This window comes from Abramis brama, assembly GCF_963993115.1.
Source record: "Abramis brama genome assembly, chromosome: 18".
Lineage (NCBI taxonomy): Eukaryota > Metazoa > Chordata > Actinopteri > Cypriniformes > Leuciscidae > Abramis > Abramis brama.
The window spans coordinates 22,711,426-22,734,564 of NC_139980.1; the positions used below are offsets into that span (position 1 = coordinate 22,711,426).

The 23,139-nt window shown below is 36.0% G+C and overlaps 1 protein-coding gene across 4 annotated transcripts in view; it reads left to right on the top strand.

Moving 5' to 3' along the window:
* Window positions 1-989: 989 nt before the first annotated feature.
* The window catches only part of cep170bb (centrosomal protein 170Bb), a 40,670-nt gene continuing 18,520 nt past the window's right edge, over window positions 990-23,139 (top strand). For 3 of the 4 annotated variants that reach the window (XM_084091116.1, XM_084091118.1, XM_084091119.1), the window contains exons 1-6: window positions 990-1,128; window positions 7,318-7,452; window positions 14,345-14,434; window positions 16,281-16,359; window positions 16,583-16,641; window positions 16,761-16,875. In XM_084091116.1, coding sequence (XP_083947242.1) covers window positions 7,348-7,452; window positions 14,345-14,434; window positions 16,281-16,359; window positions 16,583-16,641; window positions 16,761-16,875 — 448 coding nt within the window. In that variant the 5' untranslated portion in view covers window positions 990-1,128; window positions 7,318-7,347. Of the gene's footprint in view, window positions 1,129-7,301; window positions 7,453-14,344; window positions 14,435-16,280; window positions 16,360-16,582; window positions 16,642-16,760; window positions 16,876-23,139 lie in introns of all 4 variants that reach the window. The other variant, XM_084091117.1, reaches the window with a different exon arrangement.

Below are 23,139 nucleotides of genomic sequence, written 5' to 3' on the forward strand. Positions count from 1 at the left end.
CAGCAAACAGTACAATCAACCGCATCACAGCTGGATTTACATGCACAAACAACAGGCTCTTTGCTGCTTTTTAAACTTGAACTGCATTAGACTGCCCCCATTAGACTGTTATAAATATTCACATACAACTTTTAAATCTCACTCTACAACAGTTTGTCACACAAAAGCATAATATCCCAAATATTTGGATTACAGCACAGGAACAAAATACGGTGTAATTTATGACAGCATATTAATAAAATTATGGCCCATGATAAACACAATTAATGAAATATTGCACGATTATGGTTAAATGATCATAGAAATTTTAATTAATCCATTATTTTAAACTGTAGTATTGTTTACAATTCTGTCATAATTTATTCACCTTCAGTTTGTTCCAAACCTGTAAGAATTGATTTCTTCTGCTGAGCACAAAAGAAGATATGGGTAACCAAACAGTTGATGGGCCCCATTGACTTCCATAGTATGGAAAAAAAAGAAAAGAAAAAAAAAAAAAACTATGGAAGGAAATGGGGTCCAACTTGAGGGTGCAATGACAGAATTTTAATTTTTTGGGTGAACTATTCCTTTAAATCTGTCCTTTGCCTGCATCAACCTGTAAAATTGTTAGTGTTATACATTTTCGGTAATACCTTTAAATTTTTGGTTACCCATATTCTTCATTAAAAAAAGCAATAGAAAATTCATATTTGTGGTGAAATATGGACTGAAAAAAGAAAAGAAAAAAAGAATATGTTGAATATTTATCAAATTTGAAGTTAGCTATAAAGTGTTTGGAATGAATGCACATTTTCTTTAATAGCTGCAATAAGCACGGCCAGCTTTATATTTATATTGATCCCCCACGCGAGTGCGCGGTTGTTCAGGCGCTGGTGTTGCAGTCTCTGCTGTACACATGCACCGGTGGCGGCGCTGGACGCAGATGCCATGACAGCATGATCCGTGTCTAATGGGAGAGGGTGTTGTCTACATGGAACCACAAAACTGATGAGAATCCACGACCTTTAAACTGGATTTCACAGAATAACGGTGCAGCCGGGGAAGCGCCTATCACATTAGGGAAAGCAAGAAAAAGACGTTTGATTCGTTTATCTGGGAGAGATCAGCGCATCTGGAGTCGAGTAGGTAAGGTCGGAGGATATTCAGTGTCATCAGAGGCTGTGGATGAAAGAGCAGATGCGCACTAGATGTAGGCTTTCTATTTCACAATACAGAAACGTTCATGTTTTGCTACCTCATAACGATTCATGTACATGAGAGTTTGATATGCGCTTGAATTACGCGAATAAATTCAGATCGGAGATGTCTTAATTCTACCATAATCAATATGGCTCAATATCTGTAAATTCGTGGATTTGGTTGACGTATACTGATGTAACATTGATGTCTGATGTAATTGTGGAGGAGAGAGTGAAATAAGGCAGCAGAAGGCGTCTCTCTTGCGACGGCAACTGATCCTCCATCACCAACCCATTGCTGCTCAGACTCACTTACTGTATGATCGCATGGAGCAGACAGGCCCGATTTAATGCAAATGTGACATAAAATACAAGAACTATGCGTGCATGCTGAATCGTATTGTCCACTAATAGCATGAAAATTGCGTGTGTATGATATGAAAATTTGATAGCATCGTCTCTTTGAGACGAACAGATGAAAGATGAATTATCTGCAGGCCTGCTGAAATATCATAGCTTCTTACATGTCTTTGGCACATTTTAAAAATATCTTTAAAAAAAACGTTTTATCTGCTGTTTAGATATCTCCTACATTTCAAATAAAATCTGAAAAATTGGCTGTTATTTCGATGTAATATGTTATTTAGACAGCTGTCTTATCTAATAATGTATTAAAACTGTCAGTAAATGTGCAACTGTTAAGCTTCCATTTTGAGGAAACCGAACTTCAGTTAAAACAAGAACACATTATGTCTATAGTTCTGTGTTAGGGTATAGGTACATGAATTACCTTAAATTAAGGTGAATTATTGATGGCTTGACCATATTACATGCAGCAAATTGCTGCCTACATTGTAAAACATTGTCCCGCAAATTAATGGTAAAATACTGGAGACACCTTTGCTTGTAATTTACTGTTAATTGTACAGTTCTTACGTTAATCTACTGTATGTCACTGTAAAAATACACTGAAAAAAATTTGGAGTAGGATTTACTTGAAAAAAGCTTGCTAAGTTTTTTCACTCAGAAAATGCTAGTAAATTTACAAAGTTTGCCAAGTAAAAACCTAAACATATTTATCAGTAGCTTTAATTAGAAATCTTTAAGTTAAATTTATTTGGAATATGGAATTAAGTAAACTTTACTTAACCTAATTAAGTGAAAGTAACAAAGAAAATAAGTAATTTTAACTTGGCTAGTAAAAGGTTGATTAATATCAATTTAGTTAAAATTTCCTTTGCATTACATTTCACTCAAACAATAACATTGAATTATACCAGTCATTTATAGTATGTGCTTTACTTAGATTATCTAAGTAATTTATACTTCATCATGTCAGATGTTAAGCCTCATGTGAATGCAAAGACCTCAATACTTGGTAGACAATACACAATGACGGTAACATTTGATGGATCATTTTTGTGTTTGAATGTGTCATTTTGAGCAGAAAATGTACTCGAAATGTCACAAAATGGCAAGTTACTAATCCTGAAAACAAAAGCAATGATAAAACAGTGTAAATACAGCTGGAAAACAGTGAAAAATGAACCTCATTAATTATTCAAGGTCCAGTGCATGATGGGAACCCCAGTATCAGAAAAGTTGAGTACTTTTTACTTAATTTTATTGAGTTGATATTTACGCTTTCATTTCTACTCGCTTGAATTAAGTACTGATGGAATTTACTTCGTTTTTTTAATTCTTGCCTGAACTAACTTTTTCATGTAAATTACATTGTTTTTTTCAGTAGTATTTACTTCACCAAAAAATCATTTTTTACAGTGTACCATGCACTAAATTAAAACTTCAGTTAATTAATTTAATTTGTCAGAAGCGACTGCCTTAAATGGACCATCTGCCATTTTAATTTATTAACTGATATTTATAACGCACTAATAATATGAACATAGTATATTATTGTGAACTTATTTCATTTGATATCACTAAAAATAATTTAAATAAAAAGATTTTGATTGGATCAGCAATTACACATTCACCACCTGTTAAATAAAACAACATACAGCATATTCTCAATGTATCTTGGTCTTTTCCTGGACTGAAGCAAATAGGCTCTACTCTAGACTACAGCACAATGGTAACCCAGAAAAGCTAAGTTTTTACAGTAAAATACCTGATATATAGCCTACGTGTTTTTTAACTTACAGTTTATTAGCCTACTGTTAAAATACATTTCGTGGGTGTGTCTTTTTATCTTAAACGGTTAACCCTTTCTTTAAACTGATAAATTCACGTGCTTTAATAAATCCAACAGACAGGAATCTCTGAACTGCGGCCCAAACAAACATGGTGGCGCCCATCTACCGTTACGGATCAAGATCATTTATAAAGGTTTTTAAACAACAAAACAAACTCACTTACACGTATTTGAGAATCGGAACAGAAGATAGTTGACAATGGTAAGCAAGTTAATATTTAGAAATAAAAGCGCTATCTGCATGCAAACTAGTCGCCTTTCAGCGAAATTCGCCGTTGTAAAACAAAATATCATTTATGTGAATCGTGTGAATTTAGACACCGATGAACACCTGATAAGCAAAATCACTGAAGAGATGAGCAAAAATACAAGACATTCACTGATCTCTTCTTGCGTCTAATCTTTGAGTTTATATTTATTGATTATAGCATCTATAATTTACAGCATGAGATCCAACAATCACTTATTTTGTGCATGAATCATTCTGCATGACTTAGACATACACAGACATCAACAATCAGAACATGAATCTCAACAATGGTGACAATCAAACGTTTCATGTCGCAATGCATGCTGGGTTCCAGTACACTGTAAAAAATAAAATCTTAAAAAAAAAACGGCCAATGACTGTCAGCTTCGGCTGCCAAACAAAAACCGTAAAAATAAAGTAAAATATCCTAATTTAAATAAAGTGCAAAAAACTTTTACAGAAATTTCCCTTAAATGTTTTACAGAAAAACACTGTTGTTTTACAGCTATTTCCTGAATTATTACAATCAAACACCTTCATTAAAAAATAAAATAAATAAATGGTCAAATGACTGTCAGCACTGGCTACCATACAAAAAACACAAAATGAATGTAAAATATTCTAATTTAAATAAAGTGCAAAAGACTTTTACAAAAATCTTTATTCAACTTTTTAGCAGAAACACAATTATTTTACTATTTCCTAAATTTTTACTATCAAACACATTCACTGTAAAAAGCAAATCACTTTTGGTTAACTACATGCATGATTTACTGTGATTACATGTCACTGAATCAGCAACTACACAGTTACTGTCTTTTAAATAAAGCAACATGCAGCAATCATCGTTTCTGTGCTCATCCTGGACTGACAGCACAGGCTCTACTCTCCAGCACAATGGTGACAAAACACACGATACAGAAACTCTTTAAATCCCAACAGAACATTAAACGCTAACAGATCTCTCAAGATCTCAGCATCTTCACATCTTCACAATCCATACTTTATTTCTTTCATACTGACGTTCTTATTGAGAATTAACAGAGGTTTAGATGCACAATAGAGGTTTCTATTATTGAAAATAATACAGTTTGATATCACCATTATGGTAATAAGTGCTTGCTTTAGTTGGGCTCTTGACCCTTCAGTTTTAAAGGGGTCATATAATGGTACATGCACTTTTGCAAGTTGATTGTACTGAAATGTGTGTTGGCAGTGCCTGTACACAGCCATCATAAAATGATAAAAATCCATCCAGTGTTTTTTAATTTTTTTGTTTTCCCCCATCTCAAATCAAGCTGTTCGACCTTTTGACGTCACATTATATGACCCCTTTAACTTTAGTTTTTCTTTGGCTGCTTCAACTGTGTGTCTCTGATACATATTTGTTATGGTAGGAATCAAATAGAAACTCATATCAGATGGTTTTGTTCACTTTTTAGTGTATTGATACTACCTTAAGTCTAATATCTGATTAAGTCATTTAATATTAGTTATTAATTTTAACCCAGCTCAAAACATTTTCTTTTTAACATACATATATATTTTTTAAATTTCATATCATCATGCAAAAAATTTCAGTCACATTATTGATAACATCATCAGTTAAGTGACCAACACCATCTGATAACTTTTTTTTCTGGATTTTTTTGTCATAACAAACGTGCATCAAAAAACACAGTTAAAACAACCAGAAAAAATCTAACAGTTCAAGGGTCATGAGCCCAACTAAAGCAAACACTGACCTCCATCATGGTGACATCAAATTTCTGTTAAAGTCTTTTGCACTTTATTTAAATAACCATATTTTACTTTAATTTTATGTTTTTTTGTTTGGCAGCCGTAGCTGCCAGTCATTTGACCCTTTTTTAAAAAGGTTTTTTTACAATGAAGGTATTTGATCGTAATAATTCAGGAAATACCTGTGAAATAACAGTGTTTTTTTGGATTATTTAAATTTAATATTTTACTTTAATTTTATAGTTTTTGTTTGGCAGCCGTAGCAGTCATTTGACCATTTTTTCACCACGATATGATCACGATAATATGATATAGCATCTATGATCATGATAATTCAGGATATACCTGTAAACTAACAGTGTTTTTCAGTTTATTTAATTAAGGATGTTTTACTTTAATGTTACAGGTTTTTTTTTTTTTTTTTTTGGGCTGCCAGTCATTCGACCATTTTATCATTTAACTGTTTTGTTACTGTTTAATTACAGATTATATTTATAATTTTACATACATTTTTATGTAATTTAAGAAAACAGAACAAATACAGTAAATTTTCTGTATAAAAAATGTGAATTACTGCAATTTGTCATTAATGTCACAATACCTAAAATAACAGCTGAATTTTTATTTTACAGATATTATTTGTAATTTTACAGAGTTTTGAGTGCAATTTAAAATGAAAGAAAATGAACATCAAAAATTCAGTTATTTTATGTAAAATTTGGATTTTGTTTTTTACAGTGTATAGTATAAAACTCCCAGCATGCACTGCAGCATGAATACTTTATGGGTTTTTTATTGCCACCATTGTTGAGATTCATGTGTTGATTTTTGATATCGGAGAATGTCGTTTTTTTATGTGCATGATGTGGCTAAAAAATTCTTCATTGTAAATGATTGTTGTTAGAACTCTTGTTGTAGTTTTACAATGTTGGTAATGTAACACTTTTGATACAGGATTAATCTCTGAAAAAGATCAATGAATGAAGAGGCTATATCAGGGATGGTAAAACTGCATTAACTCAACATCACTTTTGCTCCCACAATTAATGTTGATTTTTTTAATTTCATCCAAAAATCAATGGTAATAGCGTTGAATCAATGTTACAATGTGATGTTGGTTCAACATCATGTTTCCACTCTCAGAAAATGAAACAACTATAAAAGCCTGAAATCAACTGAAAATAAAAAGACAATAAATCTCGCAATATCTCAGCAGAAGTTATTTTTGAGAATCAACAGAGGTTAAGATGTTGATGTTTTATTGAAAATGTTTGGTCACCATTATGGTGATTAGTGTTTACTTTAGTTGGGCAGTTTGACACTTGGCTTTTAGGTGAGTTTGTGGTCTTTGTAGTAGTGTTTACTAAAACACATAATTTGTTTTAAAGAAAGATAATCAGATGAAATTTTTTGTCTCAATAAGAACTTCTGTAGATGTATGACAGAAATAATTAATAAGTCTAATAATGTGTAATGGCTGGAAGTCAGTTGTAGTTCTTGTTGTTCCCCTTTCCTTCAATGATTCTGCTTGTTGACAGCTGGTGTTCATCATTAATGTTCAACAATCACTTACATATTCATTCAATTATCTCACTGCAACACAGTGTCAATGTTACTTTACTCTTTGTAGTGTAGAAACTACAGGATTTTCCTGTCGGGTTGAAAGGGTTAATAGTGTAAAATAAAAAGACACACCCACCAAATGTATTTTAACAGTAACAAACTGAAAGTTAAAAAACAGGTATATACTGGTCAAATTATTGGTCAATTTAAGGCAGTCGATTTCCTGCAAATGAAATGAGTTAACTCAAGTTTCAATTTAGTGCATGGTATTTTTACAGTAATATACTGTACAATTAACAGTTTTCTCCTTCTTGTATTAAAATATTACATAAAACCTGTATTTCTTCTCAAGAAACAATCTTTTACAGGATGCAAAGGGGTTTCTTTGAGCAACAAAGATGAGTGTGACATCATGGTTCCTGGTCAGCAGCTCTGGTACTCGTCACCGTCTGCCACGGGAAATGATCTTTGTTGGACGGGAGGACTGCGAGCTCATGCTGCAGGTAGGGTTCATGGCTGAACACAAGCATGTTTAAGTTTTCATACATGAAAATCATTTGAAGACTGTACTTAATAATTACATATAATTCTTCAAAATAATATGTTAAATTTTGAATTTGAACATCTATACTATCTGTAGTTATTTTAACATCTTCTGGAAGAAATAGCTGAAATGGTCTACAAAGCTGTACAAACACTATAGCTGTAGTATTTTGTGTTGTGTCATGTTGAAGTACTGTTGTTGGGAGAACAGATTTATGAGCTTGTGTCAGTAATGGTCCATTGGTGTGAGCCGAAACCTAGTGCTCACTTCCTGAAGTGGATAAATTAAGCGTAGCGTCAGTTCTGGCAGGTCACGTTAGTCAAGCTCGCATCAGCTGACTCTCAGCTGATCCACGTCTACCTATAGGAATACGACGCCTATCACTGTATACATATATAAGCTCCTTCAGTATTATCAGCAGCTATCGCGTTTCTCAGGAGCGAATTACCCTCCTCCATCCCCAGCTCCTCCTCTCGTCAGTCAGTATGGCATTCTGATTCCCCTTGAATTATGCATTTGAAAATTCTCGAATTATGTTGTACTTTAAAATCTTGAATTAGTGATATCTGCAATACATTCATGTTGGTTCTGTTCTGTTTACCCTAAGGGGGGTTATTGCTGCTCTCTCTGCTCTTATCCATGCTAGGCTGCATGGATGCGCAGGGAGTTCTTGCCCAGAACAGAACCATACCGCCAATCCAAACTGTATGCAACTGCCAATCATATTTGAGATAGTGGTCCTGACAGAACAAGGGTCAGTTTTTTTTAACAATGTTAAAAAAGTAGATCATAATAAAGGACTTTGCATTAAATATTTTAATGCCTCAGATGTAAAAATGAGTCTTAAAATAGGTTATTATATAATTATATTCATGTAATAAAATAAAAATAAAAATCTGAATACTGCTCAGACTATTGTTGCATCAAAATGAGTCAACATATCAGTTTTGATGGGATCCCACAAAGTCTGGAGTAAAATGTGTTGCTTGCTCAACCATTATCAAGAAAGCAAAAAAGATCAAATGTGCATATTTTTTTTTATATGTAACATGCCTTACCAAATGCTTGACTTATTTAGAGTCAATTCAAATAAAAAAACATGTGTATAAAAGATAAAGGAGAAATGGAAGCTTTCCTTGCCATTATTGCCATCATTGCGAGAGAAAAAAGTCAGAATTGTGAGATTAATAGTCGCAATTGCTTTTTGTATTTTTTTATTCAGTGGCAGAAACAAGTTACCATTTCTTTCTTTTTCTCAGAATTGCAAGATATAAACACAATTGTTATAAAGTCAGAATTGCAAGATAAAACATTCGTTTCCTCAGAATTGGACTTAACTCGCAATTGAGAAACAAGTCAGAATTGTGAAATATAAATGCCATTGTGTGATAAAAAAGTATATACTCACAATATACCATAATATACTCACAATATACCATATACTATAAGATATAAGATATACTCTCAATTGCAAATTTATATCTTGCAATTCCGTGAAAAAAAATGACAGAATTGTGAGATAAAAAGTCGCAATTACCTTTTTCTTGGCAGAAAGGAGCTTTCATAGAAAACTTGCTACTATAACAGCAACAACATATTTGAGCTTGAGACACATACAGCTATTTTGTATTGTTCTGCAAGTCTTCTGAAGCCATATAGTATAAAATGATTTTTTTTAAAGGGGACATATCATGCCAAATGCACTTTTTTAGCCCTTAAATGCATTTTGTTGTATATTTGGAGTGTTTAGAAGTACAGAAAATATGAAATTATTCTCTTCAGGTGCTTCGTTGATATCTTTATATTCTGTTTTGGTCATATTTTTCAACCTGTTCCGATTTTTCTGTTATCTATGACGTTTTTTGAACTATTACGTCACAGTATTTGCAGCGGAACTGCCAAAAAAGGACATTGACTTCCGGCCCAACACTTCGAGCAATCCGCCATTTTTATTTCTCGCTGCAATTTTGTAGTCCAAGCTAAAGGATGCAGAAGTTACGAGAGGGTAAGTTAAAATGTTCGGTTGTTGGATGTAGTAACCCACACGCTTCATTACACCGTCTAATGTAGATGAACTGTCTAATGTAGCGTGACAGGGCGCATGTTTAACTGAAAGAACGAGCAGAGAGAGAGACCCACTCTCTCTCTTCAGAGCCAGGCGAAAGTGTAAACAAGACATCACCGTCTCCAAACTAGATCCTGTCTTGCTCTCTCTCCCTCGCACATATTAATCAAAATAAATCGACACGGTGGTAAAAGGTCGGAAGACCAAAGTTTCATGTGTAACGTTAAATACAGTACACACCATTGCAATACATCCATATGAAGACGTTGTTCTACAGGTTCGTCGTCTTCATTTTCATCTCGCTCCGGCTCCGACTCTGGCTCGAACATGTAAGGCTGGCTGGACAAGTCTTCCGTTGTTGACATTTTGTTAATAACGTGTGAATAAAAAGTTTCTGTGCCGCTAGATAAACGTATCTCTGCTATCAAACTACAAAAATGGCCGAACGGGGTGGAGTTGAACCGCTGCAACATGGAGAGGGGGCGGGGTATGAAGTGTCTCAATTGTATTTAAAGAGACCGCACCAAAACGAGTTGCTCTCAGACGCACATCAGAAAAGGGGTAGAAAAGGGGCCTGTGGAGCTATAATAATGAGGAATTCAGACCCAAGCATTGCAGTTCCGCTTTATATAGACTACAAATGTATGATTTATATGTAAAAAGGAACAATTTAAAAGCATGATATGTCTCCTTTAATGGTCACCATTGTTGAGATTCATATACTGATTCTTGATGTCTGTGTGAGACTTGACAATGCCATCAATGAATATGTTTTGAGTACAAATTGTTTGTAAATTGTTTTCAATTTACCTGCTTGCCATAAAACTGCTGTCTCTTATGTTGTAGAATAACAGTTTTGAATAACATTAATAATATCTCGCTTGCTTAATTAATCAGTACACTAATTAACTAACTCAAGCAGGTCACTAAACAATGATTGTTATCATCAATCCTTAAAAATCAACACCTGATTTTCTTTTGGATTTTGTGCCATAACAAATGTGATTTATAAACACTCAATTACAACAGCCAAAGGAAAACTCTTGAAAAAAAGTCAAGGGTTAAAAGCCCAACTAAAGCAAACAATGATCTCCATCATGGTGACCTTAAACTAAACTCAATAAATCATCATCTTCTAAACCTCTGTTAATTCTCAGTAACAACTTCTGTAGATGTTTCATCAAGGCTGTGGCTAGAAGTCAGTTGTAGTTCTTGTGTTTATATTTACTTCAGTGCTTGTTAACAGCAGGTATTAATCTTTTATTAATACAATTTTTAATAATAAAATTCAAAATTGAAAGCTGCTGTTGGTTAAACAGTACTGTTTAGTACTGTAGTTCCTTTCATGCACATTTGGGAACTCGCATGTGTCAAATTCTGGCTGACTGTTACTGAGTCCAAAAAAGTGTAAAAAGTAAAGAGTATGTCATTGCTGTCAGGAGCATGAAATGCTGAAGACCAGGGGCCCGTTCTTCGTACGTCGCTAACTCAGTTAGCTGGATTTGATTGTTGATGATTTGGCATGATCTTGGATTGTTTGGTTCTTCGAAGCTCATCCTGGACTTGCTGTCATAGCAACAGGTGCGCAAGCTTAAACCTGCTCGGTAGCAGGCTTATTTCATGTAAACAGGATTAGATCCCGGCTTCATAAGCGGAGCTGATACGGGAAGCGCGGTAGTGCACTTTCTGAGAGATATATTTTTTTCTCGTGACTCGTGAGATTGTCGTTTACATTATTAATTTGTTGGAAACGCACATTTATTTTCGACTTGTCGGAGTCGGGCTTTAACTACAGCACAAACTGTACCCTAAGATTATTTGCGAGTGGCTCTTTCCTTTACACTATTGGAGATGTGGAGAACTTTATGGAAAGTGCTGTCTGTCGTGTCATTCGGAGTTTACCTGGCGATTTAGGTTTAAAAACAGTAAAAACAGTTTTAGGTTTTTTTTTGTGGCATTTCCAAGCCACTTAAGACCTAATGTTGTAAAGCAGTTTTTTTATTTTATATTTTTTTTAGACTATCATAATTTTTTATGAAGATCATGCAATCATGACCATGCTGATTACAGTATATATGTCACTCAGGCTTATAGGCTAGACCAGGGATGGGCAACTTCGGTCCTGGAGGGCCACTGTCCTACAGAGTTTAGCTTCAACCCTAATCAAACACACCTGAACAAACTAATCAAGGTCCTCAGGATTACTAGAAAATTACAGGCAGGTGTTTTTTTCAGGGTTGGAGCTAAACTCTGTAGGACAGTGGCCCTCCAGGACCGAAGTTGCCCATCCCTGGGCTAGACCATAGACTGCCATCAAGGACTCAATGAAGGGGATTATGTGAACAGAAAGGGGATTCACAATGTAAATGTGCAGCCCAGTTACTATTGTGATTCTTAATATTCCAGATTAATAATATATCAAATAAAAAAAAGGCAGTTGACAAATCTTCCATAACCTAACCTAGCTCACTGTATTACATACACTTATGCTGATCCTAACAGAACTGCATTTTTTCATAGGTGATTATGACATGTTCCTGCCTGCAGACAGGTGTTTTATGATCCCATTCCCTGACCCAAACCAGTTACAATGCAGCTCTAGCCAGGACAAGGGCACACAATGAAATGAACTTTGGCTAACTAAAGGGAAGATTTCAGTGTCTGAAAAGTCTGAGGGTTGCACACCTGACAGGGCCTGTGACATTGTTGCATGTGCCATATTACACAACACTGCCAAAAAAAAAAAAACACTTTTCATTAAATGTTTAATAAAAGACAAATATGCTTAGTTCCTTGAGTTTTATTTCAATTGTTCTTTGTAAAGAAAAGCCAGTGGTCAAGTGCCTGCAACAAGAGATATTATACACATGCCTCATTCAACAAATAAAAAGGAAAAGTTGGCTATACACTGCCCACCTGTAGGCCCATGTCTCCTCTGTCTGTGCAGACTCTTCTGTAGGCCTTTCTGTAGATGTGGAATCCTGCAACTTATATTGCAGCCATAAAGCATAAAAGTATAAATTAAGTAAAGTTATTTATGCACTTGCAGGTAGGCTAGTTCCTCCATATGACAGTTATCTGAGAGGGTTTATTCACTGTCCAGTGCAATGGAAACAAATGGACATTACAGAGTCTTATACTTTCTTTCTTTTGGAAAGTTAGAAAATGTCCACTTACTGCACATATTTCAAGTGTTGGTGTATTATGTAAAATTGCACAAAAGAGGAAAACACAATGACATTACAATGAACTACACTTGGGAAACATGTGATCAATAACTCATGGCAAAATATTTTTACATTAACATAAGTTTATCAGTTTTCACTTTCACAAGTCAAAGCAATTCATCATTACTCAAGATTTAACAGTTGAAATGACTATATGGCCTTAATTTAATGCAGCAAAAATTATTTTACAGTGTAGGCTACTAAGATCTTTTCTTTCTTTTTTTTCTCAGCCTTTTTCTTGGTTGCTTTTATAAACAGACAACCATTTATTTAACAGTGCCTTTTATAGAAGAGAAGAGACTATAATATAACTAAAAATTACCATTATGTAGAATATTTTTGTTCTTCACTTTTATTTGTTCCCATGTTCTAGTGTGGTGACTCTGACATTACAATGAACAAATTAATTATGCAATTATTAAAATACAAATAAGGCTAATAAGTGATAAAAACAAATAACATGGCCACTTCTAACGGATTTAAATTGTCTGCTACTTTTTGCCAGCCCTCTCTCCTGGCTTTTGCAGACTTTGAGGTGTTCCCTGGCGTTTTGATTAAACATTAAAATTCCGAATAAACTTCGACTATCTTGCTCTGCTGAGGAGAAAAACTGTGCGCGCTCTTTGGCCACGCTGAACAGCCAATAGCAGCGTTGCTGATCAATGTTTCTACTATCGATACATATCCCCTTTTAAACCAGCGCATGAACGCGCAGTTATCTCAGATAACTCAATCCAGCGATACTAATCATAAACAACAGGTGTGTTCGAAGAACCCAATTAGCCGGATCATGATTAGCACGATGATATCATCTTGGATGTGTCATTTGATCTCGGATGTAATAAGCAACGTACGAAGAACGAGCCCCAGGGCTCTTCAACTCTGTGATTTGCAAGCAATTTTGAAATCCTTAGCTTGTCCTGGTGTGTTTGGTTAGAGCAAAAACTCAAGCAGGACACTGGTCCTCCATGACTGGAGTTTTAAAGATTGCAAGCAATTTCAGATTTCAACAACCTTTGTACACATATCATATATATAAAAAAAAGGTGTTGTCACTAATGGTCAGTCGTTACTTGTAGAGTGAATCTACTATTTTTATGTCATTAACTACAACTACAAGAGGTTTTTACCATGTACCAGTAAACATGTAACCTGCAACATGCATTTCTTGATTTGATCATATAATCAATGAGCAAAGGGGTAAACAGATTTGGCTTTGCTGATCATAATTGAAAGTTTGATCTTGAAATTAGATCGAGCTGTTGCAGCCAGGATAAAAAAAAAAAAAAATCTCTCTTTTGTGTTCCATGAATGAGAGAAAACCATATTTTGAGATTAAGTACTTGCAAGCCACACAGGTAAGATTCATAGAGCAGAAATGTGGGACCTGTTTAATGATTTTAAAGATCCAACTTATGTTTACTTTGCTAAAAGAGCACTACCTTTCCAGCTGAATTAGATGGGAGGCCTCAAACATGTATGAGAGTATTGTTTGGGTGGAGTGAAAAAGTGTGAAGAATCATCAAGATGGCTAATATAGATGTATTTTTCACCTTTAGTCTCGGAGTGTGGATAAACAGCATGCTGTTATCAACTATAACCCTGCCACAGATGAGCACCTTGTCAAGGATCTTGGAAGTTTAAATGGGGTAAGCTTTTAAACAAAAGGCAACAGGGACTTTTACTGTCATAAAAACATGAGTGCATTTTAACAGACTACTGTGACATTATCTGTGAAAGACAATCTGTATTCTCTTTCCCCTTGGTTTTAAAAATAAAATGGACAGAAGTAACAGACTTATTGTCACTATGGTGCTGTTGCAGACTTAAAAGCTTAAAGTTATTGCTGGTGCCATCACTGCAGTACAGAGAGAATCAATTAACCCTTGAATCAGACCCAGTCCCAATGTCAAATGTGTTAGGTTAGGATAGGAAACTTTCTTAAAGTCATCATGAAATCAAAATTGACACTATTTACTTTGTTGGCGCACTACTATTACTAATCTTGTGATGAACAATCTGTGCAAGTTAATACACAGAAAAAAATTAGTTTGTTGTGGTGTTTCCGCTCTGGAATGGCGTTCCTTCTCTGATGACGTCAGTTTGACAGCTTGGATTGAATATCCTTAACCACTCCCCTCCAACCATCAGTCTGCTATAAGCGAGGGATGGAGAGGAGGTGCACTAAAATAAACACCCTCTCTATTAAATATTTTGTTTCATTTAGAAATACATCACAACACTGAAGTAAAGTCAAACTTTGTATGCAAATTAAACTAATTTAATTGAAGACATTTTTATACATAACTTAGTTCAGTTGGATTAACTCTGATGTTTATCATTATACAATACATACATAATGAACCTCTAAATATAACAAACATTAATCTATGAGTGCCCACAGCCTGAACACAAGCACTACTCTTCAGCACAATGGTAACCGCAACATTCAGTAACAGAAACTCCTATAAATGTCCAACATAACATACTACCAACATCTTTCCCTTTACTGAGAAACACATAAAATAACACATTAAATTTACTCTCCAATAGGAGATAGCAGCCCCTTGCAAAGCATGCTGGGAACTCTAGATCCACTGCCTTTGATTGTAGAGCGTAGAGCCTTTGCCACCAATGGTCTCTACGATCAACTTAGCTCACGATGCTTTTGAGAAACACAGCCTTGGGCAGTTGATCTGTAGTTCCCAGCAATGCCTTGCTGCGTTAGGAGAGTAAATTCAAATTCAAGGTATTAAGTGTTATTTTATGTGTTTTACAGCAAAGGGAAAGATGTTGGTAGTTTATGTTAATGTTTAACATTGTTGGACATTTTGAGAAGTTTCTGTTATTGTTGTTGTTACCATTGTGGTGAAGAGTAGCGCTATCAGTTGTGATTTTCACTTTTATACAACTTAAAGTGTTTAATGTCCCCAAATCACAGTTTCTCACTGAAGCAAAATCAGCTGATTAGCAAAGAGCAGGTGCACATGTGATGAATGTGTCCGTCCTGAGCTTTAATGGAAATTATATATTGGGTCAATGTAACTCAATTAAGTTAAAACAGCATTCCCTTGTTTTAATACTACATAAACCTGATTGAAGTATAGGTTATATCAAAATTGGACTTTGTAGGTAGAATCAGGTAAAAATGCCTCCTTAAAGCAATAACTGCATGTTCACCTTTTACAGTGCATTCACACTCACATATCGTTCTGAAACTTTCTTTTGCGGAACACAAAAGTAGATTCTGTACTATGAATATTGTTAAATCTTGACTAATTTCTTGTGATGATCATGTTCCTTATTTATCACTTTAGATAAAAAATAATCTGCTAAATGAATTACTGTAAATATAAAAAAATATATAAAAATTTAAGTTAAAGCACATTGTTTTCTGAGACAAAAGCATTTTCCCTAATAACCTGCCTTCATTCGCTGTGGCATTCCAATATCTCAGGCACATATACATAATTTGTTTTTCTTCTCTCATTTCAGACCTTTGTGAATGACTTGAGAATTCCAGACCAAACATACATAACCCTCAAGCTGTCAGACATCGTTCGTTTTGGATATGATATCCTTTACCTGATTAGCTTTTCTATGCATGCCAAAGCACGACACTTTAAATTTGGTTGAGGCAGTTTGTTGTCTGTTGTCTAATTTCTTGAGCATTCTCTGTACAACCTTTTGGAGAGACTGTGTTACCATGATTTAAATTCCTGTCAGCTTAAGATACAGGTAATCAGAAGATTTATATACATCTAAGTTGTAATGTACTGACTTAACATGAAGAGCACATTCACATGTGTATATTCTCGAGAAGAGTCAACATAAAGTCCCTGAAGAGGCCCTCAAGGTATGGTTCTACATGTTTGTGAGTGTGTGTTTTTTTTATGTTCTGTCTGAAGCATATAAAAATAATGATGTATGTTTTATACATTTAATATTTTGGTGGACTGCCCCCTGCTGTGTCAGCATGAGAAGTACACCAGTCAGCTGCAGATGGACATAAAATCTGTAGAGGGGAAGCAACAGAACCTGCAAGAAGAAAGGACCAAATTAGAGCGTTCTGAACGCAAGAGTCTCACAGGTGAGAGTAATGAAGAATGACCAAAGTCAGGAGAAAAAGACAGAGAGTGATAAAAAGAATTAAAAAAATGCTTTGCAACATGTAGTACAGAGGGTATCTAACAACAAGATCATGTCTCTTATCTACAGCATTTGTTAATCTCTGTTTATCTGTAAGACTGCAGTATACGGTGGCCTGGTTTGTTTGTAAACCCCTCCTAGTCGAGCTTTTGGTCAGGTGACACATATGAAAGATAATCCTTATGCCTTAGTCCAGCAGCTGGCACTGCACTGACACATACATCAATGAGCATCTGTTGGCACCACATGGCTCATGGACCGCTAAACCCGTAGAGTGCTGAAAAGCTCATTAAATCTATATACATACAGTGGTGTCTAAAAGTATGACATCACTAGTGTTTCTATATATGTAATATCTATTTTTATTACAAATAATACAAAGAAACTGAAATAGAAAAATCAACATGAGGGTTGTTTGAGTTTTTAGATAAAATATTGAAATGATAATAATCAAAACTTTTGAAATAATGCATAGTAAAGTGAGTATGCAAAGAGTAACACTAATGGGCAACATTTAATATGATGTATTATTTTTTGTTAACCATATGTAAGTGGTTAACAATTATATTATTGTGTAATATAGACACTTACAGTAAAAGCCTACTTAACGTCCTGTATACTGGACATTAAATTTTCACAATCTGATCTACCTGCATTGACACCATTATGTGAGAACTGAATTGAGCTGGGCGATGACATCACTGTTTTCTCCAGAGCGACTATAAATGAACTAAATTAATAACTTTTTATAACAAAAATTAACCATCACTGAACTTACTTAAGATGGATTATGACACTATTTTCTTCTAGATCTGTTGTAGAGCCAAAACAAACTTTGTTGCATTATTTTCCTGTTATCTCTGTAAAGCTGCTTTGAATCAATCTGTATTGTAAAAAGCGCTATATAAATAAAGGTGACTTGACACAAGAAAACTTGTTTCAGGTCATATGGCTAATATGTTAGAATATATAATAGAAATATGCCCAGGATACTAGATGTTTGGAATAAGGAGGATAGTCTATATATTTTGTGTTTTAGTAAACTGATATAAGAGCTGCTCCTACTTTCTGACAGTGATGAAGTGTTAAAGAATTGCTTGTGCTTAACATGTAATGGGAATGGACGAGCCCCCAATTGTTACGTTCCCCTCCCAGTCTAGGGGTCAGGAGGGGAGGTAACAATGGAAAAAAAAAAATGATAATAAAAAGTAACGTAGAGACATAAAAATATGTGGAGAACACACTTCAGCCTCAGTCTCAGAGTTAAAACATACTTTTACTTTTCCTTAAAGTTGTGTTATTTATTTCCTTTGTATATCAAAAAGCTTATCAAAAGATGGGAATAAATCTTCAGGAACTTCAAGCTAACTAAGGTTTAAGGGAGCTACCTACCCTGCACAAAAACAAAGATGAAAATCAACTACAAACTTCCCTGAGCTTTCTCTCGAACCAAAAATAGGAGAAAAATATACACAAAATAATAATAAAAAAGCACCCTCTCCCTACATTTCCCAATAAACATAAACTTTTAACTTTTAACCTTTTAATTACCAACAGAAAATTAAATTAATACCTGGGGCCCGTTCTTCGTACGTCGCTAACTCAGTTAGCTGGATTTGATTGTTGGTGATTTGGCATGATCTTGGATTGTTTGGTTCTTCAACGCTCATCCTGGACTGCTCGGGAGCAGGCTTATTTCATGTTAACAGGATTAGACTGCGGCTTCATAAGCGGAGCTGATACGGGAAGTCCAGCGCAGCGCGATAGTGCACTTTCTGAGATATATATTTTTTCTCGTGACTCGTGAGATTGTCGTTTACATTATTAATTTGTTGGAAACGCACATTTATTTTCGACTTGTCGGAGTCGGGCTTTAACTACAGCACAAACTGTTTGCATTGCCCTAAGATTATTTGCGAGTGGCTCTTTCTTTTACACTATTGGAGATGCGGAGAACTTGATGGAAAGTGCTGTCTGTCGTGTCATTCGGAGTTTACCTGACACTTTTAGGTTTCAAAAACAGTTTTAGTTTTTTTTTGTGGCATTGCCAAGCCACAAAAAAAGCAGTTTTTAAAGCAGTTTTTTTTTTTTTTGGCTATCATAATTTTTTATGAAGATCATGCAATCATGACCATGCCGATTATACATGACTCGTGACCCACTGCTCTGCACATTTTGTATGTCTCCATTATTTAACACACCTGAACCAGATCATCAGCTCATTAGGAGAGACTCCATGAACTGAACTGAGTGTGTCAGATAAGAGAGACATACAAAATGTGCAGAGCAGTGGGTCACGAGGACTGGAATTGAGAACCACTTGCCATAGACTATAGGCTAGCTAGACCATAGACTGCCATCAAGGCCTCAATGAAGGGGATTATGTGAACAGAAAGGGGGTTCACAATGTAAATGTGCAGCACAGTTACTATTGTGATTCTTAATATTCCAGATTAGTAATATTATATCAAATTAAAAAAAGGCAGTTGACTAAAATCTTCCATATCACAAATGAGAAAGCAAAATGGCCAGGATCTGTGCATGACTTAAGAATTTTCAGAGATTCACATTTATGCACATTATTTGAAAGTGGTAAGGAGAGTTCCACAATTAAATATCAAGCTCACTGTATTACATACACTTATGCTGATCCTAACAGAACTGCATTTTTTCATAGGTGATTATGACATGTTCCTGCCTGCAGACAGGTGTTTTATGACCCCATTCCCTGACCCAAACCAGTTACAATGCAGCTCTAGCCAGGACAAGGGCACACAATGAAATGAACTTTGGCTAACTAAAGGGAAGATTTCAGTGTCTGAAAAGTCTGAGGGGTTGCACACCTGACAGGGCCTGTGACATTGTTGCATGTGCCATATTACACAACATTGCCAAAAAAAGAAAGAAAAAAGCCAGTGGTCAAGTGTCTGCAACAAGAGATATTAGATACATGCCTCATGCAACAAATACAAAGGAAAAGTTGGCTATAGCCTACACTGCCCACCTGTAGACCTATGTCTCCTCTGTCTGTGCAGACTCTTCTGTAGGCCTTTCTGTAGATGTGGAATCATCAAGCATAGTGTTAGTTCTGGCAGGTCACGTTAGTCAAGCGCGCATCAGCTGACCCTCAGCTGATCCACATCTACCTATTGGAATACGATGCCGATCACTGTATACATATATACGCTCCTTCAGTATTATCAGCAGCTATTGCGTTTCTCAGGAGCTAATTACCCTCCTCCATCCCCAGCTCCTCCTCTTGCCCAGTCAGGATTTGGCATTCTGATTCCCCTTGAATCAGAATAAATTCTCGATTATGTTGTACTTTAAAATCTTGAATTAAATATATTTGCAAACTTTCATGTTGGTTCTGTTCTGTTTACCCCAAGGGGGGTTATTGCTGCTCTCCCTGCTCTTATCCATGCTAGGCTGCATGGATGTGCAGGGAGTTCTCGCCCAGAACGGACCCATACCGCCAATCCAAACTGTATGCTAATTGTCAATCGTATTTGACGGTAGTGGTCCTGACAGAACTGCAACTTATATTGCAGCCATAAAGCATACAAGTATAAATTAAGTAAAGTTATTTATGCACTTGCAGGTAGGCTAGTTCCTCCATATGACAGTTATCTGAGAAGGTTTATTCACTGTCCAGTGCAATGGAAACAAATGGACATTACAAAGTCTTATACTTTCTTTCCTTTGGAAAGTTAGAAAATGTCCACTTACTGCACATATTTCAGCCACCACTTTCTTGGGAAAAGATACAAGTGTTGGTGTATTATGTAAAAGTGCACAAAAGAGGAAAACACAATGTCATTATAATGTGTCATAGATCACACCTCTGTGGCTCTCTCCAATCACCAAAGATCAAGTTCACCTGAGTATTGAACTTCAATTCCCATCAGCCCCGTACCTAGGTCTAATCACCTGCACAGGTGCATCCCAGGGTGGGAATTATACCGCGGCCACGCGGCCATGGCCGCCGTTGCCCTACACTTTGGCCTTCATGCCCCGTGAAAAAAAAATCATCGTACGCCCACAGTGGCCTGTGTGCCCTGGCCCTGTCCAAGTTCCATGTATAAAGCAGAGCATGTGAGCGGAGTGGAGCGGGAGCGAGCGGGGAGCGCGAGCGGGCGGATCTTGGACAGAGCGCAGAGCGGCAATTTCAAAAGGACGGAGCGTCGCCCTATTTCCCGCTCCAGTTTCGCTCCGCTCACACCACGAGTCTGAAGCATGCTCAGTCAAGCCTGACCCTGAATCCATCTGTCTTGCACAGTCATCAACAGTAGACTATTTTCAGTCAAAACTCAGCTCAATAATGGAGTTCAAAAAGTACTTTAAAAAGGAAAATGAGAAGTCATACAGGTGTAGCCTACTATTAATAAGTCGCTCCGGAGTATAAATCGCAACAGTCAAAAAATGCGCCATGAAGAAGAAAAAAACACATATGCCTAGCCTAAGTCGCACTGGACTATAAGTCGCATTTATTTAGAAATTTATTTCACACAAAAAAAAAAAAACAATGTTACAGACTGGACAGTTCTCCGTTACGGACGTGAGCGCTCTGAAATCGGCACTAAAAGACTGCTTTATAAAACTTTCACAGAGACCTCAAGCAGAAAGCACAAAGCCTGTCTTTCGTTTTGTATTAATTGTATTTTAATTTTAATCAATGTTTCATCAACCAATTGTCTGGATTTAATAAATTAGAAGTGAATATATTAGAAAATAGATAATCACGACACGAAGGCGCCGGCGAAACTGGAGCTTGTCTCATAAATGAACCGAAACTCAGCATATAGCCTACTTGCCTCACAGACCTGAGACACATATATAAAGCTTGAAATGTCTACTTTTAAACAGAACAATTCAAAACGAAAGAAAACAGACTGCTCTCTTATGTAATCCGTATGAAATGTGCATTTCTCTCTGGCGCTTTCACTACTGCGAAGATCGCGAGTCAGCATCTTTCCAGCCGACACAGACATAAAAAAATAAAAATAAAAAATGGTTTATTAGTAAACAATTAAAATGTCTCCTGCTATATTTTACATATTCATAATCATTAATTTTGCCGGTTCGTTGTGACAGCTTTTAGGTGCTTTATTGGCAGCAGTGCCACCCTTACATCGCACCTGCACCTAAAACATAGAGATTTTTTTCTTTTGGGGGCATTTTGTTTGTGTTCAGACTTTCTCAGTTGTTTTTAGGCGCGATGTTAGAGGACGCTGCTAATAAAGTTGCTAGTAGGCCTACACATTGGATTCACATTATTATAGGCTAAAAAAAATACCCCAGTTTTTATGCCGTTCGTATCATTTTATTTTGTTGTATTTATCCGCCACACCTTGAAGGCCGGTCCGTGAAAATATTGTCTGATATTAAACCGATCTGTGGCGCAAAAAAGCTTGGGGACCGCTACAAGTGATATACATGTAGATTTTTTTCCTTTTTTGGAGCGAGCGGGGGGGCGATTTGAGTGGAGCGCGAAGCAAACTGCGTTGAGCGCTGAGCGATAATGATTGTGAGGCTGTATACGTTCTGGATGAAATGGTTCTCTCTCTCACACTCACATGATATAGAGGACTGAATGAATATTTTGAATGCTTTTATTGGCATTTGTGTTGTTTCTGAATGCTTTTATTGGCATTTGTGGTGTTTCTGAATGCTTTTATTGGCATTTATGTTGTTTCTATTGTTGTGTGAGGGTGTATACCTTCTGGATGTAATGGCGCTCTCTCTCTCTCTCATTAAAAAATGTTTTTTTTATTAAAAAAGTCATAATCCATGTCTTATTCCAAATTAGGATGTTATGGTATCAATCTGAATGGGAAAACCATCGAATTGTACTCAATGGCCTTTGTGCCCTGTCATATGGCCTTGGTGCCCCTAAAAAAAGAGAAAAGGTGGAGGCCAAATGGCCTTGCCCCTAAAATTACATAATTCCCACCCTGGTGCATCCACTTTTCCTCTCTATTTATACTGACTCTGAACTCTTGGTCATTGCGAAGTCTTGTTTTGCCACGGCTGACATTTCTGAGCGTTTTCTCTGCATTGTACTGATTCCTGTTTCCTGACCTCTGCCTGTTTATTTACTCTCGTGTTTTGTCTGCTGCCCGCCCTGACCTCTGCCTGGTATTGTTTATGATTCTCTGCTGCCTGCCCCGACTTCTGCCTAACACTGTTTGTGATTCTGGATTGC